The 22,271-nt window shown below is 52.7% G+C and overlaps 1 protein-coding gene across 7 annotated transcripts in view; it reads left to right on the top strand.

The window, feature by feature from the left end:
• The first annotated feature begins 4,773 nt into the window (after positions 1 to 4,773).
• The window catches only part of ARRB1 (arrestin beta 1), a 99,527-nt gene continuing 82,029 nt past the window's right edge, over positions 4,774 to 22,271 (top strand). For 4 of the 7 annotated variants that reach the window (XM_023209384.2, XM_023209383.2, XM_023209382.2 and 1 more), the window contains exon 1: positions 4,774 to 5,484. In XM_023209384.2, the coding sequence (XP_023065152.1) occupies positions 5,465 to 5,484 (20 nt within the window). In that variant the 5' untranslated portion in view covers positions 4,774 to 5,464. The remainder of the gene's footprint in view (positions 5,485 to 22,271) is intronic. The other 3 variants (XM_023209380.3, XM_023209378.3, XM_023209379.3) reach the window with 3 other exon arrangements.

The following is a 22,271-nucleotide window of genomic DNA, read 5'->3' as shown; positions in this document are numbered from 1 at the left end:
AGCTGTGCTCGGGACCCCTCTCTCTTGCCCTCCTGACTACGCCTGTATGGAGAGAGGTCCGGGTTCGAACCTGTAATAAAGTGATCCCGGCCGCTTGGCTTTGACTTCGGTTTCTGGTGGTCGTCTTTGAGGGGGGTCTTGGAACTCAGGGCACAACACCGGCTCACTGCAAGCTCCGCCTCCCAGGTTCATGCCATTCTCCTGCCTCAGCCTCCCGAGTACCTGGGACTACAGGTGCCCGCCACCACACCCGGCTAATTTTTTTGTATTTTTTAGTAGAGACGGGGTTTCACCGTGTTAGCCAGGATGGTCTTGATCTCCTGACCTCGTGATCCACCCGTCTCAGCCTCCCAAATTGCTGGGATTACAGGCTTGAGCCACCGCGCCTGGCCTTTTTTTTTTTTTTATTTTCTGTAGAGGTCTCACTATGTTGCCCAGGCTGGTCTCAAACTCCTGGGCTCCAGCAATCCTCCTGCCTCAGCCTCCCAAAGTGCTGGGATTACAGGCATGAGTCACCACATCCAGAACCCCATTTTCTCATTTTTTAATAAGAAATTATTGTGAGTGGTAAATTTCAGGCATGTGACTAGCCCTAGTTGGAATACAGTTGGAGATGACCATCTCCTATGAGCCTCAGCTGTAGAAGCCATTTGCCTTTGAGCAAAAAAATCACTCTGTTGCTCAGGTGGAGGATGTGAGACAAATGGGTTGATGGAAAGAATGGAGCCCACCAGTCCTCTCCATCATGACTTCCCTTGGAGAATTACATGGAGAGTTGGAACAGACAGACCCTGACCCAAACCTCTGAGTCATCCTGGATCCTCCATTATTCACAGCCAGTCTCTCAGTAGGTGCTGGCGCCTCCCCTTCCAAATATATCCTGAACCCGGCCAGGCGTGGTGGCTCACGCCTGTAATCCCAGCACTCTGGGAGGCTGTACCTTAGGAAGCTGAGTCACTAGAATTGCTTGAACCTGGGAGGTGGAGTTTGCAGTGAGCCAAGATCGTGCCACCACACTCCAGCCTGGGCAACAGAGTGAGATTCTGTCTCCAAAAAAAAAAAAAAAAAAAAATCTGCTTCCCAAATATATCCTGAACCCCTTTACTTCCTTCATTTCTGTGGCCACCTGTCTTGCCCAAAACCCCACCCTGACAACTGCAATAATGGGGTGCCTTGCCTCTGCTTTTGTCCAGTACCAAGTCACCTCTATCCAACAGCTAGAGTGACCTTTAAAAATGTAAAGCAGATACTGGTACTCAGCTGCTTAAACCTCCCACTGGCTCTTCAAATTCTTCATCCCCAACTACAAGTCCTATGTGACCCCAACCCTGCTGCCTCACCTGTACCACCCCTTGCCTGTTCACCAACACTAGGAGCACTGTCCTTGCTTCTGCGCCTCTGCAGTTGCTCCTTCTGCTTGGGCAGCTCCTTCCCTGACTGTCCCCTCTCATTGCTGATTCTTTTCTGCAGGTCTCAGCCCAAAGCCCACCTCCTTGGAGGGCCTTTTTCTAAGTCTACTTGTCCCTATCACCCTGTTTCATTACTGTTTTATTTTCTTCATAACACTTATTACTGGCTGAGATTATATTGTAGATATACAAAGAGTTCTCCTCAACATTATCACTTTTACATTTCAATAATTTTTTTTTTTTTGAGATGGAGTCTGGCTCTGTCAACCAGGCTAGAGTGCAGTGGCGTGATCTTGGCTCACTACCATCTCTGCTTCCCAAGTTCAAGTGATTCTCCTGCCTCAGTCTCCCAGGTTGCCAGCACTACAGGTGCCTGTCACCATGCCTGGCTAATTTTTTTTTTTGTATTTTTAGGAGAGACGGGGTTTCACCATGTTGGCCAGGCTGGTCTTGAACTCCTGACCTCAAGTGATCTGCCCACCTTGGCCTCCCAAAATGCTAGGATTATAGGCGTGAGCCACCATGCCCGGCCATTTTATTAATACATAAATACATTTTTCATAGAATCTGGCAGGTAAAGCAAAATTGTCCTCTTGACTTTTCTTCTGCCATCCTTGCTCCCTCACTGGAATTTAAAGTAAATTAAATTATAGTTTCTACTATGTATCAGTTTCTCTTTGGGGGTAGGTTAGAGGAAGGGAGGTCAGAGGCAAGGCCCAGAAGAGGCTATGGATTTGGGCAAATGACTTAATTTCTCTGAATATCAGTTTGCTCATTTATAAAAAAGGGAAAAGAGGGCCAGGCACAGTGGCTCATGCCTGTAATCCAACACTTTGGGAGGTGGGAGGATCACCTGAGGCTAGGAGTTTGAGACCAGCCTGGGCAACATAGTGAGATCCCATGTCTACAAAAACTAATTTAAAAATTAGCCTGGTGTGGTGGTACATGTCTGTAATCCTAGCTACTCAGAAGGCCGAGGCTGGAGGATAGCTTAAGCTGAGGAGTTGGAGACTGCAGTGAGCTATGATGATGCCACTGTAGTCTGCATTCCAGCCTGAGCAACAGTAAGACCTCATCAGAACAAGAAAAAAGGAAGAGAGCACTTATCTCATAGAATTGTATCAAGTAGCACCAGGCATACCACAGCCCCGCCTCATGGAGTTTATAGGCCAATGGGGATATGCAGTATTTGGACTCCTGCATGTTGACTCCACAGTCTACCAGTCTGTTCAGTGTCCCTAAATGTTGGAGCCCTGCTTTGCAAGCTGTGGGGAGAGGTTATCTGAAACCTCCTGATGCATCTTTCTGGACTGTTTCTTTTACTCAGAAGTAATTAAAAACAAATACAGTAAAATAAATACACGACGAATTTGTGTGAGTTTTTAAATTTAGGGCCAGGTGTGGTAGCTCATGCCTGTAATCCCAGCACTTCGGGAGGCCGAGGTGGGTGGACCACCTAAGGTCAGGAGTTCGAGACCAGCCTGGCCAATCTCTACAAAAATACAAAAATTAGCTGGGCATGATGGCAGTGGCTGTAATTCCAGCTACTGGGGAGGCTGAGGTGGCAGAATTGCTTGAACCCAGGAGGCAGAGATTGCAGTGAGCGAAGATCATTCCATTGCACTCCAGCCTGGGTGGCAGAGCGAGACTGCGTCTCCAGAAAAAAAAAAAAAATACATTTAGATGTTTTAGGCATCAGCATGGAGAGATCCATTGGAGATCATATGGTTTGGTCAAACCTGTTTTATAGGTGGGGAAACTGATGTGGAGAGTGGCAGGACCTGGCCTCACCATCCTGGTTAGGGATCTCCTGTCATCAAAAAGATTCTAGTCTGCTCCTTTCCAGATCTCTGAGCCCTGCAGAAACAACAGGTGGCTGCCTCTTCTTCCCCTGTGGAGGGTGAAGCCCAGAGGCCAAGACTGGGAGGAGGGTTCTGGGCCTTCATCTATTTTCTCTAGCTCCTAACATTGCCCAGAGGTGGGCCACCCTGCCTACCCATCAGCCTCCCCCTGCCCCTCTGCCAAATCTGGACATAATTATAGTAATTATACTGCATATAAACAGTATAGGTAACTGCTTCTGAGCATGATTACAGATGTTTATACACTCACAACAGCATCAGAGTAAATGATAGCTTCCTTTCCCCTTAATACTTAGACCTTTCAGGGATAGCCAAATCTCAGCATTGAGGGTGTGGGAAAGACCTTACAATTTCCCACTACCTGCAAAGCAGGAAGTCACCTCGGACAAAGCAGGGTCCCAGCCAAGATTTCTTTCTTTCTTTCTTTTTTTTTTTTTTGAGACGGAGTCTTGCTCTGTCGCCCCGGCTGGAGTGCAGTGGCCGGATCTCAGGTCACTGCCAGCTCTGCCTCCCGGGTTTATGCCATTCTCCTGCCTCAGCCTCCAGAGTAGCTGGGACTACAGGCGCCCACCACCTCATCCGGCTAGTTTTTTGTATTTTTAGTAGAGACGGGGTTTCACCGTGTTAGCCAGGATGGTCTCCATCTCCTGACCTCGTGATCCGCCCAAAGTGCTGGGATTACAGGCTTGAGCCACCGCGCCCCGCCTCTTTCTTTCTTTTTTTTTTTTTGAGATGGAGTCTCGCTCTGTCGCCCAGGCTGGAGTGCAGTGGCCAGATCTCAGCTCACTGCAAGCTCCGCCTCCCGGGCTCACGCCATTCTCCTGCCTCAGCCTCCCGAGTAGCTGGGACTACAGTCGCCTGCCACCTCGCCTGGCTAGTTTTTTGTAGTTTTTAGTAGAGACAGGGTTTCACCGTGTTAGCCAGGATGGTCTTGATCTCCTGACCTCGTGATCTGCCCATCTCGGCCTCCCAAAGTGCTGGGATTACAGGCTTGAGCCACCGTGCCCGGCCTGCAGCCAAGATTTCACAGGACATCAAGAAGCCTGTAGAGAAGTGGGCTAACATCTACTGGGCACCTACTGTATGCAGGCACTCAGGGGAGGCCAGCAAACACAAGCAAGTTCTTTCAACCTATTAATTCTGCAGGCTGATATTAGTGTATTCTCACTTTACAGGTCCGGACATGGGTTCTCAGAAGCTTGGTGTACAGGGTCACCCGCAGTAGGCCATGGAGCTGGGCATGGGCACTTTCCACGGTGCTACCCGGTTACATCAGCGGGCCAGCTCTGCCCTCTTCCTTTATCGCCTCTTCTCACTTCTCGCAGCTTCCCTTTCCCGGGCGGCTTCCTGCAGCCCTTTGCTGGCCGCGGGTCTCCGCTCAGTTTCCCAGTGTCAAGGCCGTCTACTGCCCCCTCCACCCCTTCTTCCTGTCTCTGTTGGGTGACTGGGTGTTATCTCTCCAGTAGAAGGGGGTGGGGTGGGGTGGGGTGGAATGGGGAAGGGTGGAGCACAGGGCGAAGGCCTTGCCAGGCATCCCGGGGTCTCCAGCTAAGCCAGCGGCCGCAGGGAGTGCGGCCTCGGGGTCGCCAGACCCTCGGCTTCCAACCACACACACACACAAAGGCTGCCCCGGCATGCGCGGGAGAGCGCGCTCGCACCCACGGCCGTGCGCACACACGCACAACTGCACAAAAGACGTGCACACTCCTCCATCCACACCAATACACTCCCTAATAGGGCCCGCACACAGCCGTGCGCCCTCACGTACACCACACCACCACCATACACACACACACACACACACTCACTCATACGGACTCGCACGCGGGTGGACCCCTCCCCCACCACAAACGCCGACCCTGGGGCCCTGACGCGTCCTGCAGCGCTGCCCTGGCTCGCTGGGCCGCGCGCGCACACGCAGACGCGCGCGCGCGCACACACACACACATACACACACACACCCCGCGCGGTTCCACGCCCCTGACCGCGGCCCGGACGCTGCGCTGCTCTGCGCGGCGGGAGGCGGGCGGGGACCCGGGGCGGGGGCGGGGGCGGGGGCGGCGGCGGCGGCCGGGAGAGCTGAGAAGGCGGAGCAGGGAGCCGGGAGCGGGCTGGCCCGCGCTCCTCCTGCTGGCCGGGGATTTTCCTGCCTGGGCGCTGACGCCGCGGACCTCCCTTCGGCTGTCGCGGACCATGGGCGACAAAGGGACCCGGTGAGTGCAGGGCGGTCGCCTGGCGTGGGGCGTGTGGGGGCGACCTCGGCGAGGGCACGGGCGGGGGCTCCGGTTGCGTCCTGGTTCTGTGTTCGTGGCCACCCCGGGATCTAGTACCAGCTCTCCTCCACCCGAGGTCTCCTGTGTGGTCTCCCCGGCAGGGCCGTGGGTGAGGGGGACCCAAAGGGCGAGGGCCGGGCCGCCCCATGTGGGCCGCGGGTCCTGGCCCGGACACACTCACAGCTCGCTGACACCCAGCATTGGCCGACAGCCGCAGAGACGCGCAGGGGCAGGTTGACACACAATACACGCACGGACACACTAACCCGTGGCACAGGCATGCTGGCGCACACACTGGCAGCCACTGGCACACGCTCATCACACGCAGTGGCACGCCGTCATACACGCCTCGGTCAAGACATTCTTGCTTACAGCCTTGTTGGCATGAACAGCTCACACTCCAACATACACCAATTCTAACACACCCTCGTGCTGGCACACACGTGTGGGCATACACTGATACGCACACTGTCACCTGCACTCGCTGTAGCACACACTCTTGCTGGTACACACATCACCCTCACTGGCACACACACTTGTGCTGGCATGTCTCACCAACACAAGGCCACACCAACACTGACCCCCACAGACACAATCAGACTAACGCTTGCAAAGACTGGCACCCCGCAGGCACAAGCTGCTAGCCTGAGGCCCGCTGACACACACGTTCCAGGCCCCACATGGCCAGAAGTGGAAACACACATCACACAGGGTAGAACGCTCCCCACTGCCCCCAGCCTGGGGAAAACAGATCCCATCCCATCCAAATAGATCGCATCCATCTACTCTGTTCCCTTTCCCTCTGACCTCCTGAGGAGTGGCTGGCCAGGGGCTGTTTTGAACCTAGGTCTGGGAGAACCCCTCCTGTTCTAGAACCTGGCCTGAAATACTCAGAAAGAAACGGTCTATGCCTCTGAAAGGGAAAAGTGGGACAGAAGGAGGAGGGGGCTGGAGCAGGACAGCCCCTGGGGGCAGCCCTTCAGACAGGACCAGCCCTGGTCAAGGGCTCAGCATTGCCACCCTATTTTCCCCGTTGCTCTCCCCACCCAAGTGGGCACAGCAGCCTCTTCCTGGGCTCTCCCTCTTTCTCATTGTTTTCTGTCTTTCTCCTCTCCTATTCTTGTGCCTGACTTCTGCCTCCTCCCTTTTCTCCCCTCCCCTCTCCTCGGTTCCATTTATTATTAAGCTCTTGCTGTATACTAGGCATAGTGTGGGTGATCAAAGATGCGCAAGGCCCACTCCTCTGAAGGAGCTAACAGACTAGAGAGACATACCCCAGTGGGCACCACCTTTCAGGGCCACTGACAAAGCCATTTCTCACGCACTGCCATCTGAGACTCTCTCTCAACACTGTAAGAAAGGGCTTCCAGAGATTATTTCCATTTTCTAGAGGAGGAAACTGAGGCTCAGAGGCAACTTAGGCTCTTAATGTTTAGAAACTACTTTCCAGCCATCCTCCTGACAGCTCTTCCAGGAGGTTAATTTTCCTCTTCCTGTTTTCTAGCAGAGGAACCAGAGAGCTGGATAGGTCATGTGATTTGCCTAAGGTCAAAAGGGGCCAGAGGCAGGGCAGAGGCTGGAGTCCACTTGGTCATGTCTCTGTGGATGGCTCTAGGGCACTACCAGGCCACACGTGGGCCAGAGAGGGGTGCCCTGCTCTGTGCTGGAGGCCCAGGCTTTGGGGGAGACAGCAGAAGATCATGCTGTGCCTGCATGCATCTTGATGGCTAGTCCCCATTGCAGCTGGCTGGCCAGCACTGTGACCTAGGCCTCTATCCTCAGTAGAAAGGTATGTGACTCCCTCCCCAGCCACATCCATCTTGACCCATGAGGTCAGGCTTTTCTTCCTGCAGGGTATAGCAGGGAGTTGGAGCCATTCTCCACTCCTCCTGTCCTTCCTAGGCTGCCTTGTGATTGGAGTAACTCAGCCTCTCTTGGGTCTCTCTGTACCTCTCTGTGACTTGGGGGATAAGTGTCATTGCTGTCCTGCTGACATGATTGTCAGGAAGATGTGGACACCATGGGCTTCCAGGCACCTGTTGGAGACCCTGTCTCTGAGGCCAAGGTATTTTCCGTGACTCCCCCTGCCCTGCCTCGAACTCACTGCTGGACCTTTGGGACATGGGGCAATTGCCTTTATTTTCCGGACCTGCAGCTATCAATACTTACATTTTAAGGCTTCCCTTGTACTTACTGACTTCACTGGGCAGGGGAAGAGGCACTGCCTGAAGCCTGGAGCCAAGGCCCAGCTAAATCCACCTGATGGTGGCCCTGACCTCCCCCTCAGACTCTCCTGCAGTCCCATGAGGGCTTTCTGTCCCTTTCCAGACAGTTTGCTAAGTAATTTGGAAAAGAAGGGCAAAATCGGTAATGGGCTGTACCTTGTCTTTTTCCGTAAGCCATGAGATTCTACTTTATCTATGACTTAGAGGAGGAATCTGCAGATATTGAAAACTGAACATCAGGAATCATTGCATCCATCCCTCCATCTGGAATTGCACCCCCATATGAAAGTGACAATGAAAATTTATCAGAAACTGTCACTGCCCTCTAGGAATTCCCAGGGTTAAGGGGGAAAGAGGTGTTAAATACCTGGACAGGATTGTGCGTGTTGGCTCACACCTGTAATCCTAGCACTTTGGAAGGCTGAGATGGGCAGATTGCTTGAGCTCAGGAGTTTGAGACCAGCCCGGGTAACATGGTGAAATACCATCTCTACAAAAAATACAAAAATTAGCTGAGTGTGGTGGCACATGCCTATAGTCCTAACTACTTAGGAGGCTGAAGTGGGAGGATCACTTGAGCCTTGGAGGTCAAGGCTGTAGTAAGCCATGATCATGCCACTACACTCCAGCCTGGGTGAGAGAGTGAGACCTGGTCTGAAAAGATAAAAACAAAATACCTGGACAGGACTAATCACAGGGCAGGAGTATGATGGTTGCTGTAAGATGCTCTGGGAACAATCATGTATTCATTCAACAAATGTTGATGAGTGCCTTCTGAGTGCCCAGGGCCTGGGGATTCAGAGAGGAAGGAGTCTACTCTGTCCTCCAGGGATTTAGAGCAGAGCAGGTGGTCATAATTCAGGATGACGTGTGTTGTGGGAGGCTTAAGGAGAACTCCCCAACCCAGGCCCAGGCAGGGAGCATGGCACAGGAAGCTCTCCTGGAAAGGAGGTGGCGTTGGAACTGCTGAGCTTCATCTGGAAGGATGAGAAGGCCAAGGGGGTGGGATTGGGAATGATATTCCTGGCCGAGGGTGCAGAATTTGCAATGGCTTGGAGGCAGGAAGCAAGGCGTGCAGCCTGGGGCCTGGGCTGGGGATGACACTGAGCCTTAAGAGGTAAACACAGGCCGGTCACCAGCAGCCTGGGAATGTCAGGCTAAGGAGCGAGCATTTTCTCCTGAAGTGGATGGTGATTCAGAGAAGAGTGTGAGGCAGCTGAGGGCTGAAAGCAGATGTTTTCATTTCAGAGAGATGACTTTGGCAGCGCCAAGGAGGGTGGATGGGAAGAGCAGGCCTAGAAGCAGGGAGACCAGTGAGGAGGTTGGGAAGAAACCTGAGAACTAAGGCTGCGAGCTCTGAACTTATGCTGCAGAGAGGATAGAGCTGAGAAACATGAATGTGAATAGGAGGTGGAGTCCATCAACCTTGCTGGTCCATGGCACCTTTGCCAGGTATCTGGTGTGTTAGAATTATACGTGTAATCTCAGTGAATTCAACTGTAATCTAGTAATGTAGTGATTGTTGTCCCCATTTTGCAGATGAGGAAACAGACTAGGAGAGATTAAGTATTTGTTCACTGCCATTCAGCCAGCAAGCATAAGAATCCGGGCCTATTGGCCCACAAAGCCGTCTCTGCTACTCGATGCTTTTGCCCAAGAGAGGGGGCCTTGTCTGGCTCACAGTTGGCCTCCCTAGCAGCTCCCAGCCTCAAGTTGTGCATCCTTTCTGGGCCTTGCTGTTTCTGCTAACTCAACAGACAACATGAAGGATCAGATTTAGACAACAGGAGGGACTTCCTCAGAGGCAACGGTAGGGAATGGAATTTCCTTTCCTGCAGATGTAACTCCTCTTTTTTCAGAGAAAGGAGGATGATGGGGACATGTAATCACCAGCTCTCTGTGAACTTTGGCTGTCATTTCTCTTGGTGGTTAAGCCCTGTGTGACCCATCTTGGCTGGAACATGGGGAAGTCCTGTAGCTTTGGCCAGGGCTGCTCGTGGGCCCACTGGGAGTGGTAGCATCGAGCCTGGCCCATTGTCTCTGATACCTGATTCCAGGCCAGCCTCTGGGCTTCAGACTTCTCCACTGCTCTCTTTCTTCCAAGTTTGGGCCTCCTTGCCTGAGGCTGACACCTCCTGTTGGCATGGGTCCAGAGGTCCTGAGTTGTGGGCTTGCCACTTCTCAGGGCTTCTGACACTTTGGGGTGTCAGAAGAACAGCAGTAGAACAGCAGGCTGGGAGTCAGCACACCCCAAGTGAGGTCCTGGCCTCCACCCAGCCGTCCTCCGCTGCTGCCAGAGTGCTCGTGCCTACCATCTGGCTGAGGCCTGCAGGGCTGGGAGCAGCTTGGTGAGGGAGCCAGGGCAGTCTGTTATAGGCTGGATGTAGTGGGGCTTCTGCGTTAGGGGGTCTGGATCCTGGGGTAAGGATCAAAATGCGAGGCAGGGCTTTGGAAATGTGGATGAATGATGTCGCATAGGGAGGAGGTATAGCGTATGAAGAGAGGATGATTAGGGACAGCCAGGGCCTTGGAGAGCACCAGTGCCTGGGCATGGAGAGAAGAGGGAGGAAACTGACAGAAGGCCATATTCTTGGAGCCAAAGAAGCAGGGACAGACCCACAGAGGATGAGCTGGACCAAGACCCCTCAGATTCAGCCAGAAGACAGTAGCTGGTGGCATGGGTTTTGGTGGAGTGGTGAGGGCAAAGCTAGGCTACAGCGGGCAGAGAGGAGTGGGAGAGGACCCTGCTTTTCTTATGCTTGGAGCAAGGCTTGAGCCTCTTGGAGGAAGGGCATGAGGCCCAGGGCTGGGAGCAAGCGGGCAGTGAAGACTGTGGGTATGGGAACCTAGGGGTTTTATCTCATCCGCCCCCTCCTTCTGCCTTATGTCCAGAGGCAGAAGACCACTGTCCTGTGCTGTCCTTTCAGGCTTAGGCTGAGGGATTGTGAAGTGTGAGCTGGTCCTGGGGAAGACATGCAATGTGCTGGCTCCAAAAGGTGGGGCATCTGACTCAGGTGGGGGACTTGGAGGAAGGCTTCTTCGAGGAGGTGACCCCGGAGCTGGGTGCTAGAGTATGAGAAAGAGTTAGGCGGGAGTAAGGTGTTCCAGACAGAAGGAAGAGCCTAGGCCAAGGTGCAGATACTGGGTGCAGGTGTGGGAGTGTGAGGGGTGAGGCTGTGGAGGAAGGGGCAACCTTGGCCAGTAGGCCTTGGGTGTGTGGTTTCAAGGTACTTTCTTATTCATTCATACTTCAGGCTGAGTGAGCTCCCCATTTGGTGAGCAGCTTGTGGTTCAGGGCTATTTCTGTTCTCAGTTGATACTTCCTCACCCACACTGGGTCTGCTTCCCCAGGAGATGCCTGGCAGAGGTTTGCTGAACTGGACTGAACATTTTTTTCCCTTCTTGCCTCTGCTGTTGGCCCAGGGACTCCTAAGTGCTGAAATTAGGCCTTTCCCATTAGTGAATCCTAAGACTGAAAGCAATATTTCCCACATTAGGCAAGTTCTCAAAAGAGAGGGATGGGGTCCTGACTCCTGCATCAGACTGGGAAGTCCTGAGGGACAGGGATATACCACCTCTATTAGCATGGGGCGCCTGAGCCGGAGGCCCGGGACCTCCCTCATCTGATTGGCTTTTGCAGGTGGGAGCCATGTCTCCCTCCTCAGACTAGAGGCTTCTGAAGGAAGGATGTCTCCTCCATCACACTGGTGGCTCCTGAGGTTGGGGCCTTGTCTCCTACATGAGTCCTGGGATTAGAACAGGTATTGTCTCAGATGGTCCCTGGGTGCTCTGCGTTCTTCCCTCCCATGTGGACAGGATGGGTCCTGTCCCAGGGGTGGCTTGAGTCCTAGTAGGGGGTTGGAGAACAGAGGGGGTTGGCAGGACAGGGTGGCTGCTTTTGAGAGGGCAACAAAGGACTCTGTTGTCCCAGTCCCCTCCCACCTTCCCTAAGGGGTCGTGGCAGGGTCATCTCTCCGGAGACGCACCTCCTCCTTCCTGGGACTGGCCCCATCTTTAGTGCCACTTCAGAAGAACTGCTTGTTCCTTCCCAGGAGACCTGGTGCCAGATGAGGCCCCTGGGAGTTGGACCAGACAGGTCCCCAGAATTCTGTGTGACTAAGGTCACCACAGGAACTGAACAGCTTTTCCTCTGCCTGGGGCTGGGCAACACCTGGCTGAGGCCACAGTTGAGCTTCTGTCTCCCTGCACCTGGAGAGGGATCTGCTGGTCTAAAAGGTCTTCAGCACTGGGAGCACTGTGACTGATGTCGAGTCAGCGGGAGGCAGGATGCAGTGTCTGAACCATTCAGTGGTTCAGCAGCCCATGTATGGGCCTGGATGAGGCAGGAAGTCCCTTTCATGCTGGCCCTGGACCTGTAGCCCACAACCAGCTCACTTGTGCAGCCCTACCCTTCCCTCAGCCTTGCAGGGAGGCTTGTTGAACTGGACTGAACTCTTTCTTCCCTTCTTCCCCCATCACACTGGGGGCTCCTGAGGTTGGGGTTTTGTCTTCCACATGAGCCCTGGAACTAGAACAGGTATCATCTCAGATGGTTCCTGGGCACCTTGTCTTCTGCCTTCCCGTGTGCAGGATGGGTCCATCCCAGGGGTGGTTTGAGTCCTAGTAGGGGGTTGGAGAACAGAGGGTTGGACAGAGGGTGAGCAAACCTCTGCCAGGTTTGTTCCCTCTTCACCCTTGCCCCTGCCTTGTGCAATGGGCATGGACAAGTTTTGGCATAGGGCCAGGGGAGGGGTGGGGAGTAGACTGCTGGGGCTCACCGCCTCAGAAGGGTCCCAGAGGTATGCTCTACTGCGTACTTATTGCTGTGTGACCTTGGGCATGACATGCACCCTCTCTGGGTCCTAGTGTCCCTATGAAGTCAAATCACGTGAGAGGCCCTTCTGCTAGCAGGTCCAGGAGTGACCTTTCTTCTGGGCGGCCAAAGTGGAAGATTGAGCAGCTCAGGCCTCTGCTACAGGCCAGTGGTACTGAGACCACTAGGGAGTGTGTCCTGGGTGGGGGATGGGTGTTGGGTGCTGAGGGCCAGGAAGGAATTGGCTACTGCTCGAAAGGGCGGTGCTGTCTCCCATGGTGTCAGGTCCTTGAACAGCAGTCGTGATCACCTCCAGGGACATACAGCATCTGTAGCAGGTATGTGGCTCATGCCTGTAATCCCAGCACTTTGGGAGGCTGAGGCGGGTGGATCACTTGAGGTCAGGAGTTCGAGACCAGCCTGGCCAACATGGTGAAACCCCATCTCTTTTGAAAATACAAAAGTTAGCCAGGCGTGGTAACACGTACCTGTAGTCTCAGCTACTCAGGAGGCTGAGGCAGAAGAATTGCTTGAACCCAGGAGGTGGAGGTTGCAGTGAGCCAAAATAGCACCACTGCAGTCCAGCCTGGGTGACAGGACAAGACTGTCTCAACAATAAATAAATAAAATAAAATATGGCAAAAACAATAAAAATAAAAATAAACAAAGCATATTTAGTAACCCTTTGCCCAAGTGTTTGCTCCTCGTGAACGCCCTTCCCTCTCTTTTAAGACTCAGGTCAGGCCGGGCGCAGTGGCTCATGCCTGTAATCCCAGCACTTTGGGAGGTTGAGGCTGGTGGATTGCAAGGTCAGGAGATCGAGACCATCCTGGCTAACACGGTGAAACCCCGTCTCTACTAAAATTACAAAAACTTAGCCGGGCGAGGTGGCAGACGTCTGTAGTCCCAGCTACTCAGGAGGCTGAGGCAGAAGAATGGCGGGAACCCGGGAGGTGGAGCTTGCAGTGAGTGGAGATCTCGCCACTGCACTCCAGCCTGAGCGACAGAGCGAGACTCTGTCTCAAAACAAAACAAAACACACACACACACACACAAAACACTCAGGGCAAGAGTACTTCCTCCAGGAAGCCTTCTCTGCTGCTCTGGGGCCTCCTCTGGGCACCTGCAGCCCTCTTGGTGATCTGATTAGCATGGAGTATTAGCAGATTAGCATAGGGGTTAGGCTCTTGGAAGAACCAGATTTCCTGGTTTCCAGTCCCAGCTCTGACACTTACCAGCTGGGTGGCTTCCCTGATTACTTAACCCTTTCTCTGCTGTGGCTCCCTTATCTGTAAAATAGGGTAGTATGTTGTCATGAGGACTGAGTTAAAATTAAGTAAAATAAAGCAAAGAAAGTCCCTGTGCAAGGTCAGTGTTATCTGGCTGTTATCGCTTATGTGACCTCTCACCGGGCCTGCCTCCCTCACCTAGCTGTGAGCTCCCCCAGGGAAGGACCCTGTTTGATTCATTTTTTTGAGGCTCCCAAGGCCTCATTACAAGCCTGTATTATTGTTGGCTTTCAGTACCTGATTGCTGACTTGACCACATACAACAGCTTTCCCATCCTTAAAGGCCTGGATCACGTACATTCACCTCTTCCTCTGGGAAACCCTCACTGGATTCCCAGCGCTTTGTGACCTTCTTGTAATCTCTCTCTGTCAGCACTCATCCCTCCCTCCCTGCATAGATCCTGGGTATTTGCACACTCGTGATGTCATCTTGTGAGGTCAAGAACTTTTCAAGAGCACCTGGCCTGGATCTGCTTGTCCCCAGCACCTGCGCAGAGCTGGCATGCTGCTGAACTCCATAAATATTTGTTCAGCCAAGGCATCTCACTGGGAGGAGATATTCTAGGGGGTGGGCAGTGTGGTTGGTAAGGACCATAGGACATCATTGCTGATTTCAAAAATGTCTCAAAGTAGCCCAGAGCCATAGGAATTAGATTATTCTTTGTGACCTAAAGGGCAGAGGTCACTGGATGTCCAGCTTTACCTTGCTGGAAGACTGTATTTTCTGACAATCAGAGCTCTTTGGGAAGGGGCTTGGCGGCTCATTCCCACCTCTGGGCCTTTGTTCCTGCTGCGCCTCTCTGTCTACTTGTTCCAATCCTACTTCCTAAAGAGGATTCTCTCCCGGCCTCCGGAGCGTGTGCTCAATTCTTCATCCTCATCCTCAGTCATGTACTGAGCCTTTCCCGGGTGTGGGCAGTGGCATGGGAGAAAAGGGAGTCCCTCCTTAGGATGGACATCTGGGTCTGGCTGCAATCCCTCCAGTGTGGTTTGACCCGGCCTGAGGAGGGGACCATGGTTTCCGATGGCCTACCGGTGATCAAAGAGCTCTTTATTCAGCTGGACAGCCTCCCTTGGCTGGCAGAGCACAGAGCTCCCCATCGGCTCCCCACTGGGCAAGTACTCAGAACCCACCTAATTACTGGGGACAGAATTCTGGGCACTGCATCCAGCAGGCTGCGGTCATAATCAGCTAATTAAACCACCCAAGCATTGCTCCTTGGCCCAGAGCAGAGGGAATGGGGGTGGAGTGGTGAGGCTGGGAGGAGATGTAACAGGGGAGGCTCAGAGATGGGTCTGCAGAGCAGGGCTGGGAGGGGGAAGCAGGAAGTGCAGAGGGAGGGTGTGAAGCAGGGAGAGAGGCAGGCAGATGCCCGAAGGTGCCGTCTGAGGAGAGCACCCAAGTGGGGTGAATGGAGGGCAGGGGCTCTGACCTGGGAGACAGGGATCCCACTTCTTCACTGTCCCTGTGCTGCCATAGGCAAGTTGCTTTTCCTCATTGGGCCTCAGTTTCTCTACGTGTCAAGCAGGAAGTAGGAGAGGCTTTGGCCTAGAGGCTCCCTAAGACCCTTTCCTTCTCTTGTTGGGAGAGGGCATGAGCCGCAGCATGATTCTGGCAGGATAGCTTGGCCTCTGGCAGCCCTGCTTTCTGGAAGTGGCAGACAGTGTAGGAGTCTGTTCCAGCCTGAGACTGGGTCAGAAGGGAAGACGGTTGGGAGCAGCAGTCTGCCCACCTGGCTCCCCAAGCACGTCCCGCCCTTGGTCCTGTCTTCGGGACTATCCTGTGGTTCCCAAACTAGTCCTCGGCGAGGGACTCTTTAAGGCTGAGGTCTCCCTCCCCAGGGCTGGGCAGTGTCATTTCCCTTTGTGTAGAAATTGCCCAAGTAGCACCCTCAGAGTGTGTGGAGGAGGGGCTCTCGGAGCTAAAGCCAAAAGGTTTGGAGGTTGCAATTCAGAGTTAGACTCTGCTTGTACTGCTCACTTGCTAGCTCCATGACCTTCAGCTTGGGTCTTAAACTCTCTGGCCTCAGTTTTCTCCTTTGGGAAATAGGTATAATAATATTAATGGGGTTGCTGTGGGCAGAGAGGGTAAGGGCTTCATAAAAAGCCATTGTCGGCCAGGCATGGTGGCTGACGCCTGTAATCCCAGCACTTTGGGAGGCTGAGGTGGGCAGATGACCTGAGGTCAGGAGTTCGAGACCAGCCTGGCCAACATTGTGAAATCTCGTCTCTACTAAAAATACAAAAATTAGCCAGGTGTGGCGGCACACGCCTGTAATCCCAGCTACCAGGGAGGCTGAAGTGTGAGGATTGCTTGGACCAGGGAGGTGGAGGTTGCAGTGAGCTGAGATCTTACTACTGTACTCCAGCCTGGGTGACAGAGTGACACTCCGTCTCAAAAAAAAAAAAAAAAAAAAAGAAGCCATTGTCATTCAAGACTGAGAGTGGATCTCAGCTCCTTTCCTCTCCTATGTCCCCTCCCTCCTCTTTCATCCCTCTTTTCCATGGTCCAGGGCTGTGCACACAGCTGTGTGCGGGGGGTGGGGGCTGTACGGGCCAGCTGAGAAGCTCCGAGGAAGGCAAGAAGGGAAGTGAGATTGCCCACGGTCAGCAACAGCAGTGTGGTGCTGTGGTAGCTGGGGCCCCTCCCCTCTGGTCCCTCACCCATGGCAGATTCTCTAGGAGGAAGTGGGGAGAGATTGAGGAGCAGGAAGCTGGGGGCAGTTGTGGAGGGAAGTCCCTCGGCATCCTGGCCCCATGCTCCTCTTTCTTAACCCTCACCCCTGTGCACAGCCCCGAGCCTGGCTTTCTGCCAAAGGAGCCAGCAGGCCACTGTTTCACACACTCAGAAAGCAACAGCCTTCCTGGTTCCCAGCCCCGAGTAGGAGGTGCCTGCTTGGAGCTCAGGCACTTGGAAAGCAGTGCCTACTACAGGGTCTGCCAGGTCTGGAGGAGGCAGCAAAAATGAAGAAAGACCCCCAGCCCCCACAGCCTCTCCTCACAGTGCTGGGCTGAGACATGCCAGGGACTCTGACTCCAAGGCAGCTGGTTACATAACTAAGCATGCCTCCCTGCTCCTTTCCTCCCTGTCTCCCTAGAGGGGCCTTGGAGGAGGTGCTGCACTGCCCAGAATTCCTGAGCCCAGAAGGTCATGGGGAGCATCCCCCTGCCTTGGATAGTGGTAGTGCCGCCCACACCATGTAGAATGGTGAGCCCTGTAGGATGGTGAGCTGTGTATGCTTCCTCAGTGCAGGCCTCTGGGGTTGGCTCTGAGCATTGTCCCCTCCAACTCTCTTGGGAGCAGAGCTGCAAAGGGAAGAAGCCTCATTAGAGGAAACAGGCCTTGTCCTGAGATAATTTGCCTGAAAACTGCCCCCAGAGGAAAACTGGCCTCTCTGCAGCCAGAGGAACAAATAGCTAGCATTTTACACTTTGTCCCATTTTATTCCACAAACATTTCTCCCTCCACTCAAGGAATGTCCCGAAGCGGCCAGGCCTGTCCCAGTGGTGTGTCTCTCTCCAAGCGGGAAGGGGATTTATGGAGCAGCTCTGCTCTGCCTTCCGCCTGAGGCTGCCCTTTCTCTGAAGTTGAGGGCCTGGCCTTCCCAGGTTCTAGGTGGCAAGGAACCTTATGACGTGGAACACTATCTCCCTGGGCCTCGGGCTAGAAGTTTTCAGAGTTAGCTTATATCGTTTCTGTTAGGCCATTGCTGTCCTCCCGAGGAGGTTCCAAGGAACAAAGCTTTCTCTCTGTGCCACACCCCAGTTCCTGTGCTGGGCACCTGAAATATAAAGAGGACCCAGACAAATCTCTGCCCTCATGCTGCTTAGATGTATTGGGAGAGAGGAAATAGATAATCACAATAGCTGCCAGAAGAGGGGTAGTGGGCATCTGGTTTTAGCAGGGACAAAACAGAGCCAGAGGTTAAGGATCAGAGGCCGCTCACCAGAAGAGGGGCCCGTGAGCAGGTTGGAAAGTGCGTTTGTGTGAGCCAGAAGTTATACTCTTCCTGGCAGTATCTCTGTGACATGGGTTTTCATCCAGGACTGACTTTCTTCAGCAGACTTGAGAAACCTACTATGTGCCTGCATAGTGTCAGGCACTGGTTTCACCTGCTGTCAGTAAGGACTGCTTAAGAACAAAAAACACTAGGGTGAAAAGTGAAAGTTCTGCCACATGGCATCACAGTGAGTTTTTCGGCCTGGAGAAAGAAAATGGGGTGGGTATATCAGGATACACTGGGCTCAGCAAACCTGCCGTTGGAAACCAGGGTCTACTGTGCTGAGGGTATGGAGAGCAAAGCTTTCCTCCAGCCCAGGAGACACTGCAGAGGTCTGATGGCTGTTCCCAGAGGAACACATGGACACTAGACAGTTGGGAAACTGTGTCTTAGGAGAAACAGCTCCAGGCTGTGGGACTGGCAGCCAGGGCCCATGTGTGCTGGTCTCTACAGATTGGAGGGCTATCTTTAGGCACACTGAGGCCACATGGAGTGGTGGAGAGAAGCAGCTGGCTGGGGTTCTCACCTCCCCTCTACCAGTAATTGCATGTCTGTAGGCAAGTTTTCCAGCCTCTGGAGATAGCCTGTTCATCCTTTCTCAGTTACAGCTGTGCTAATGAAAGCACCCAGCACGTTAGCAGGGCTCTTCACTTGTTGATGTTATGATGGGTCTCTATTGCCCCAGGGTACTGGGAGAAACCTAGATACATTTTAAAACTCAATAAGGAGTTTTTTTTTTTTTTTTTTTTGCAACAGATTTTTTTGACATTCTAAAAATGACAAAGATGATTACACATCATAATCAAGCGGCTAATATGCGTGGTCGTTTCTCCCTGCGCTGACTGTTCTATAGCAGCAATTCAGTGTAGCAGCGATTCACTATGCATACTTGAAACAATCCAGCCACCTCTGATGTTCACCATTTGCAGAGTAAACTTTGTAGTAGGAAGAACTTTCAAAGAACCATGACCCAGCCGCACACTGAGCCCTGACCCAGCGTACAGAAAGACCTGGGTTGCTCTGGCCTCAACTTCCATTTGAGTGTAGAGCTGGATGGGGGTGTGTCGAGCTCCCTGGAAAAGAGAAACTCATTCCTTCCTGTGGGCAGCCCGAGTTCAGGGGATCCAAACTGAATGGTGATAGAGACATGTCTCCCAAAGTACTGTTCTCCTCATTCTACCGCCACTGGCTCAGGTCAAGCCCCACTCCTGGCCTGGATCGTTAAAATTGTAGTCTAGTTACTCTCTTTCTGCTCAGTCCCAACCCTCCAAGCCATCCTGTTATTCTGAAATTCACATGTGGCCATATCCTTCCCAGCCTAAAGCCTGATCCACTGCTCCCTATCTCCTGTGGGAAAGTCCCCATTCTCTAGGAGGCCCTTCAGGATCTGTCCCTACTGTCCTTTCCACACTCCTTTCCCAGCTGTCCCCACCACACTGCTAACAACCTGGCTGCATTGACTTTTTTGGATCTTGCTTAACAGTCTTTGCACTTTTCACACCTCTGTGCCTTTGCTCAAGCCTATCTCTTTAGCTGGAATGCCCTTCCTCCTCTGGAGAAATTTTCCTTAAAGACATTTCAGGCTGGGTGCTGTGGCTCACACCTGTAATCCCAGTACTTGGGGAGGCTGAGGCAGGCGGATCACTTGAGCACCATTGCACTCCAGCCTGGGCAACGAACAAATCTCAGTCTCAAAAAAAAAAAAAAAAAAGAAAAGAAAAAAGAGGCCAGGCGCGGTGGCTCAAGTCTGTAATCCCAGCACTTTGGGAGGCTGAGACGGGCGGATCACGAGGTCAGGAGATCGAGACCATCCTGGCTAACACGGTGAAACCCCGTCTCTACTAAAAAAAATACAAAAAACTAGCCGGGCGAGGTGGCGGCGCCTGTAGTCCCAGCTACTCGGGAGGCTGAGGCAGGAGAATGGCGGGAACCCGGGAGGCGGAGCTTGCAGTGAACTGAGATCCGGCCACTGCACTCCAGCCTGGGTGACAGAGCCAGACCCCGTCTCAAAAAAAAAAAAAAAAAAAGAAAAGAAAGACATTTCAATGAAGTTCATTGAACAACTGCACAGGGTACCTGCTCTAGACATGAAGCCCTCCCTTGACTCTGCTCCCTGCCCAGGTAGAGTGAATGGCCTCTTTCAGGCTCCCTTAGCACTGTGCAGGCTTCCCGGATGGCACTTTGTATTGTAGTTGACTGCTAACAAGTCAGTTCCCTCTCTGCTCAAGGGCAAATGTGTGTTTCTTGTCTCTCGGACTCCCAGCTCCTGACTGGGGCCTGACACAGTGTGAGGCCAGAGTTGGTTGGGGTGTGAGTCAGGGAAGATTCCCTGGAGGAAGTGAGCCCCAAGCTGCTGACTTAAAGAAAAAGCACCCTTTCCCTCTTCTTACTTCCTTCCTGGTCCTGGTGCTGAAGGAAAACAGTCGAAACTTTTTTTTTTCCTTTTCTTTTTTTTCCTTTGAGATAGGATCTTGCTATGTCACCCAGACTGGAGTGCAGTGGCACGATCATAGCTCACTGCAGCCTCGAAGATTTTTTGTGGAGACAGGGTCTCACTGTGTTGCCCAGGCTGGTCTCAAACCCCTGGGCTCAAGAGATCCTTCTGCCTCAGCCTCCCATAGTGTTGAGTTTATAGGCGTGAGCCACCATGCCTGGTCTGAAACTGACTTTGAAAAGGGAAATGTATAGCTTTTGAATTGGTGGATGAAATCTCCTAGCCTGGAGATAATTAAATAAGGCTTAGATCTCCCTCTCTCCCTTCACACATTTCCTGAATACCTAGAACATGCCAGACACTGGAGCTACAAAAATGAATTAAATAAAACATGTCTATCTTTTTCTATCTCCATAATGTTCATGCTGGAAACTGCCCTTTCCTTTTTTTGTTTCATTGGACCAAGTTCAAATCTTAGCATGTCACTTGTAGCTCTGACTCTGGGCACATCATGCCACCTTTCTGAGCCCTAGTTTTCATATGCATACCACAGAGATGCTAATATTCCCCTCACAGGGTGGTGATGGATCATGTGTGTGAGGGACTGAACAAGTGACTTTGACAGTGGTTTCTCATTGAGTGGCAGCCACTCTCTGACTGGAAGTTTCTTGAGGGCAGTGACCATGTCCAGTAGATAAATGTGTCTTAGTGCCCAGCCTAGGACCAGGCATGCAGTACATGAGGGTCATCAGCCATGCCAATTTTCCTGGGACAGTCTCAGTCCTGCTGTAGCAGGACGAGTGGCAGACAAAACTCCTCAGATACGGAGTTAAAGAAGGAAGGGGTTTATTTGGACAGGGGCATTGGCAAGACTTCTGTCTCAAGAGCCGAGCTCCCCTAGTGAGCAATTCCTGTCCCTTTTAAGGGCTCACAACTCTAACGGGGTGCGTGTGAGAGGATCGTGATTGAGCAAGCAGCGGGTACGTGACTGGGGGCTGCATGCACCGGTAATTAGATCGGAACAAAACAAGATAGGGATTTTCACAGTGCATTTCTGTACAATGTCTGTGATCTATAGATAACAGAACCCATTAGGTCAGGGGTCGATCTTTAACTACCAGGCCCAGGGTGCGTCGCTGGGCTGTCTGCCTGTGGATTTCATTTCTGCCTTTTAGTTTTTACTTCTTCTTTCTTTGGAGGCAGAAATTGGGCATAAGACGATATGAGGGGTGGTCTCCTCCCTTATTGCATCTCAGGAAACCCTTCAGCTCACTCCTGGGCAAATCAGTACTGTGGGTCACCCTACAGTATCTTCTCATAAAGATTCCTAGAATAGATATATCCACTAAGCAAGCGTTAGTGAAGTACAGGGGTGGGACTTGAACAGGGCAGGACAAGCACTGGGTGGCTGCCTTGGGCGCTGAGAGGAGTCAGCAGAAGGGTCTGGAAGGCCTAGCACGTGTACAGTGGTAGGTAGGAATGGGGCCATCTGCGGCTTGGGAGGCTGTGGGGAGGACATCAGGCCCTGAGTCTGTAAGGTGATTGCTTTCAAACAGGTTTCAGGCTCCCAAGGGCCATGTGCTCTTCCTCAGACACATCCACAGAGGGTGTGGTTGATTCTTACTTTTTTGATTTCTATTAATATATTGAGCCCTCAGCTGCTCTTCCACCTTGGTAGCTGGAGGCCTCTCCTTCCTCAGCCCACTGAGTCTCGGCATGCCTGCCCACTGCCTTCTGAGCTGTCCATGCCAGACTGAGATGAGACAGGGCAGAGGCATGGGCTGCGAGATGGGAGAGCAGGGCTGCAGGCTCGTTCCCAGGCCCACTAGCCCCAGAAACTGAGTGAGCCTTGGTTTCTCACATGGTGTCTGTGAGTTGTCACGTGTGGAAAGCCCCTTGGCATCTTTAGTATGCAATAGGTGTACAACAAGTCTCATGTTTTGTCCCTGTCTATAAAAGGGGGAC

This window comes from Piliocolobus tephrosceles, chromosome 13 (assembly GCF_002776525.5).
Source record: "Piliocolobus tephrosceles isolate RC106 chromosome 13, ASM277652v3, whole genome shotgun sequence".
NCBI lineage: Eukaryota > Metazoa > Chordata > Mammalia > Primates > Cercopithecidae > Piliocolobus > Piliocolobus tephrosceles.
This window is presented reverse-complemented; position numbering and strand designations above follow the sequence as displayed.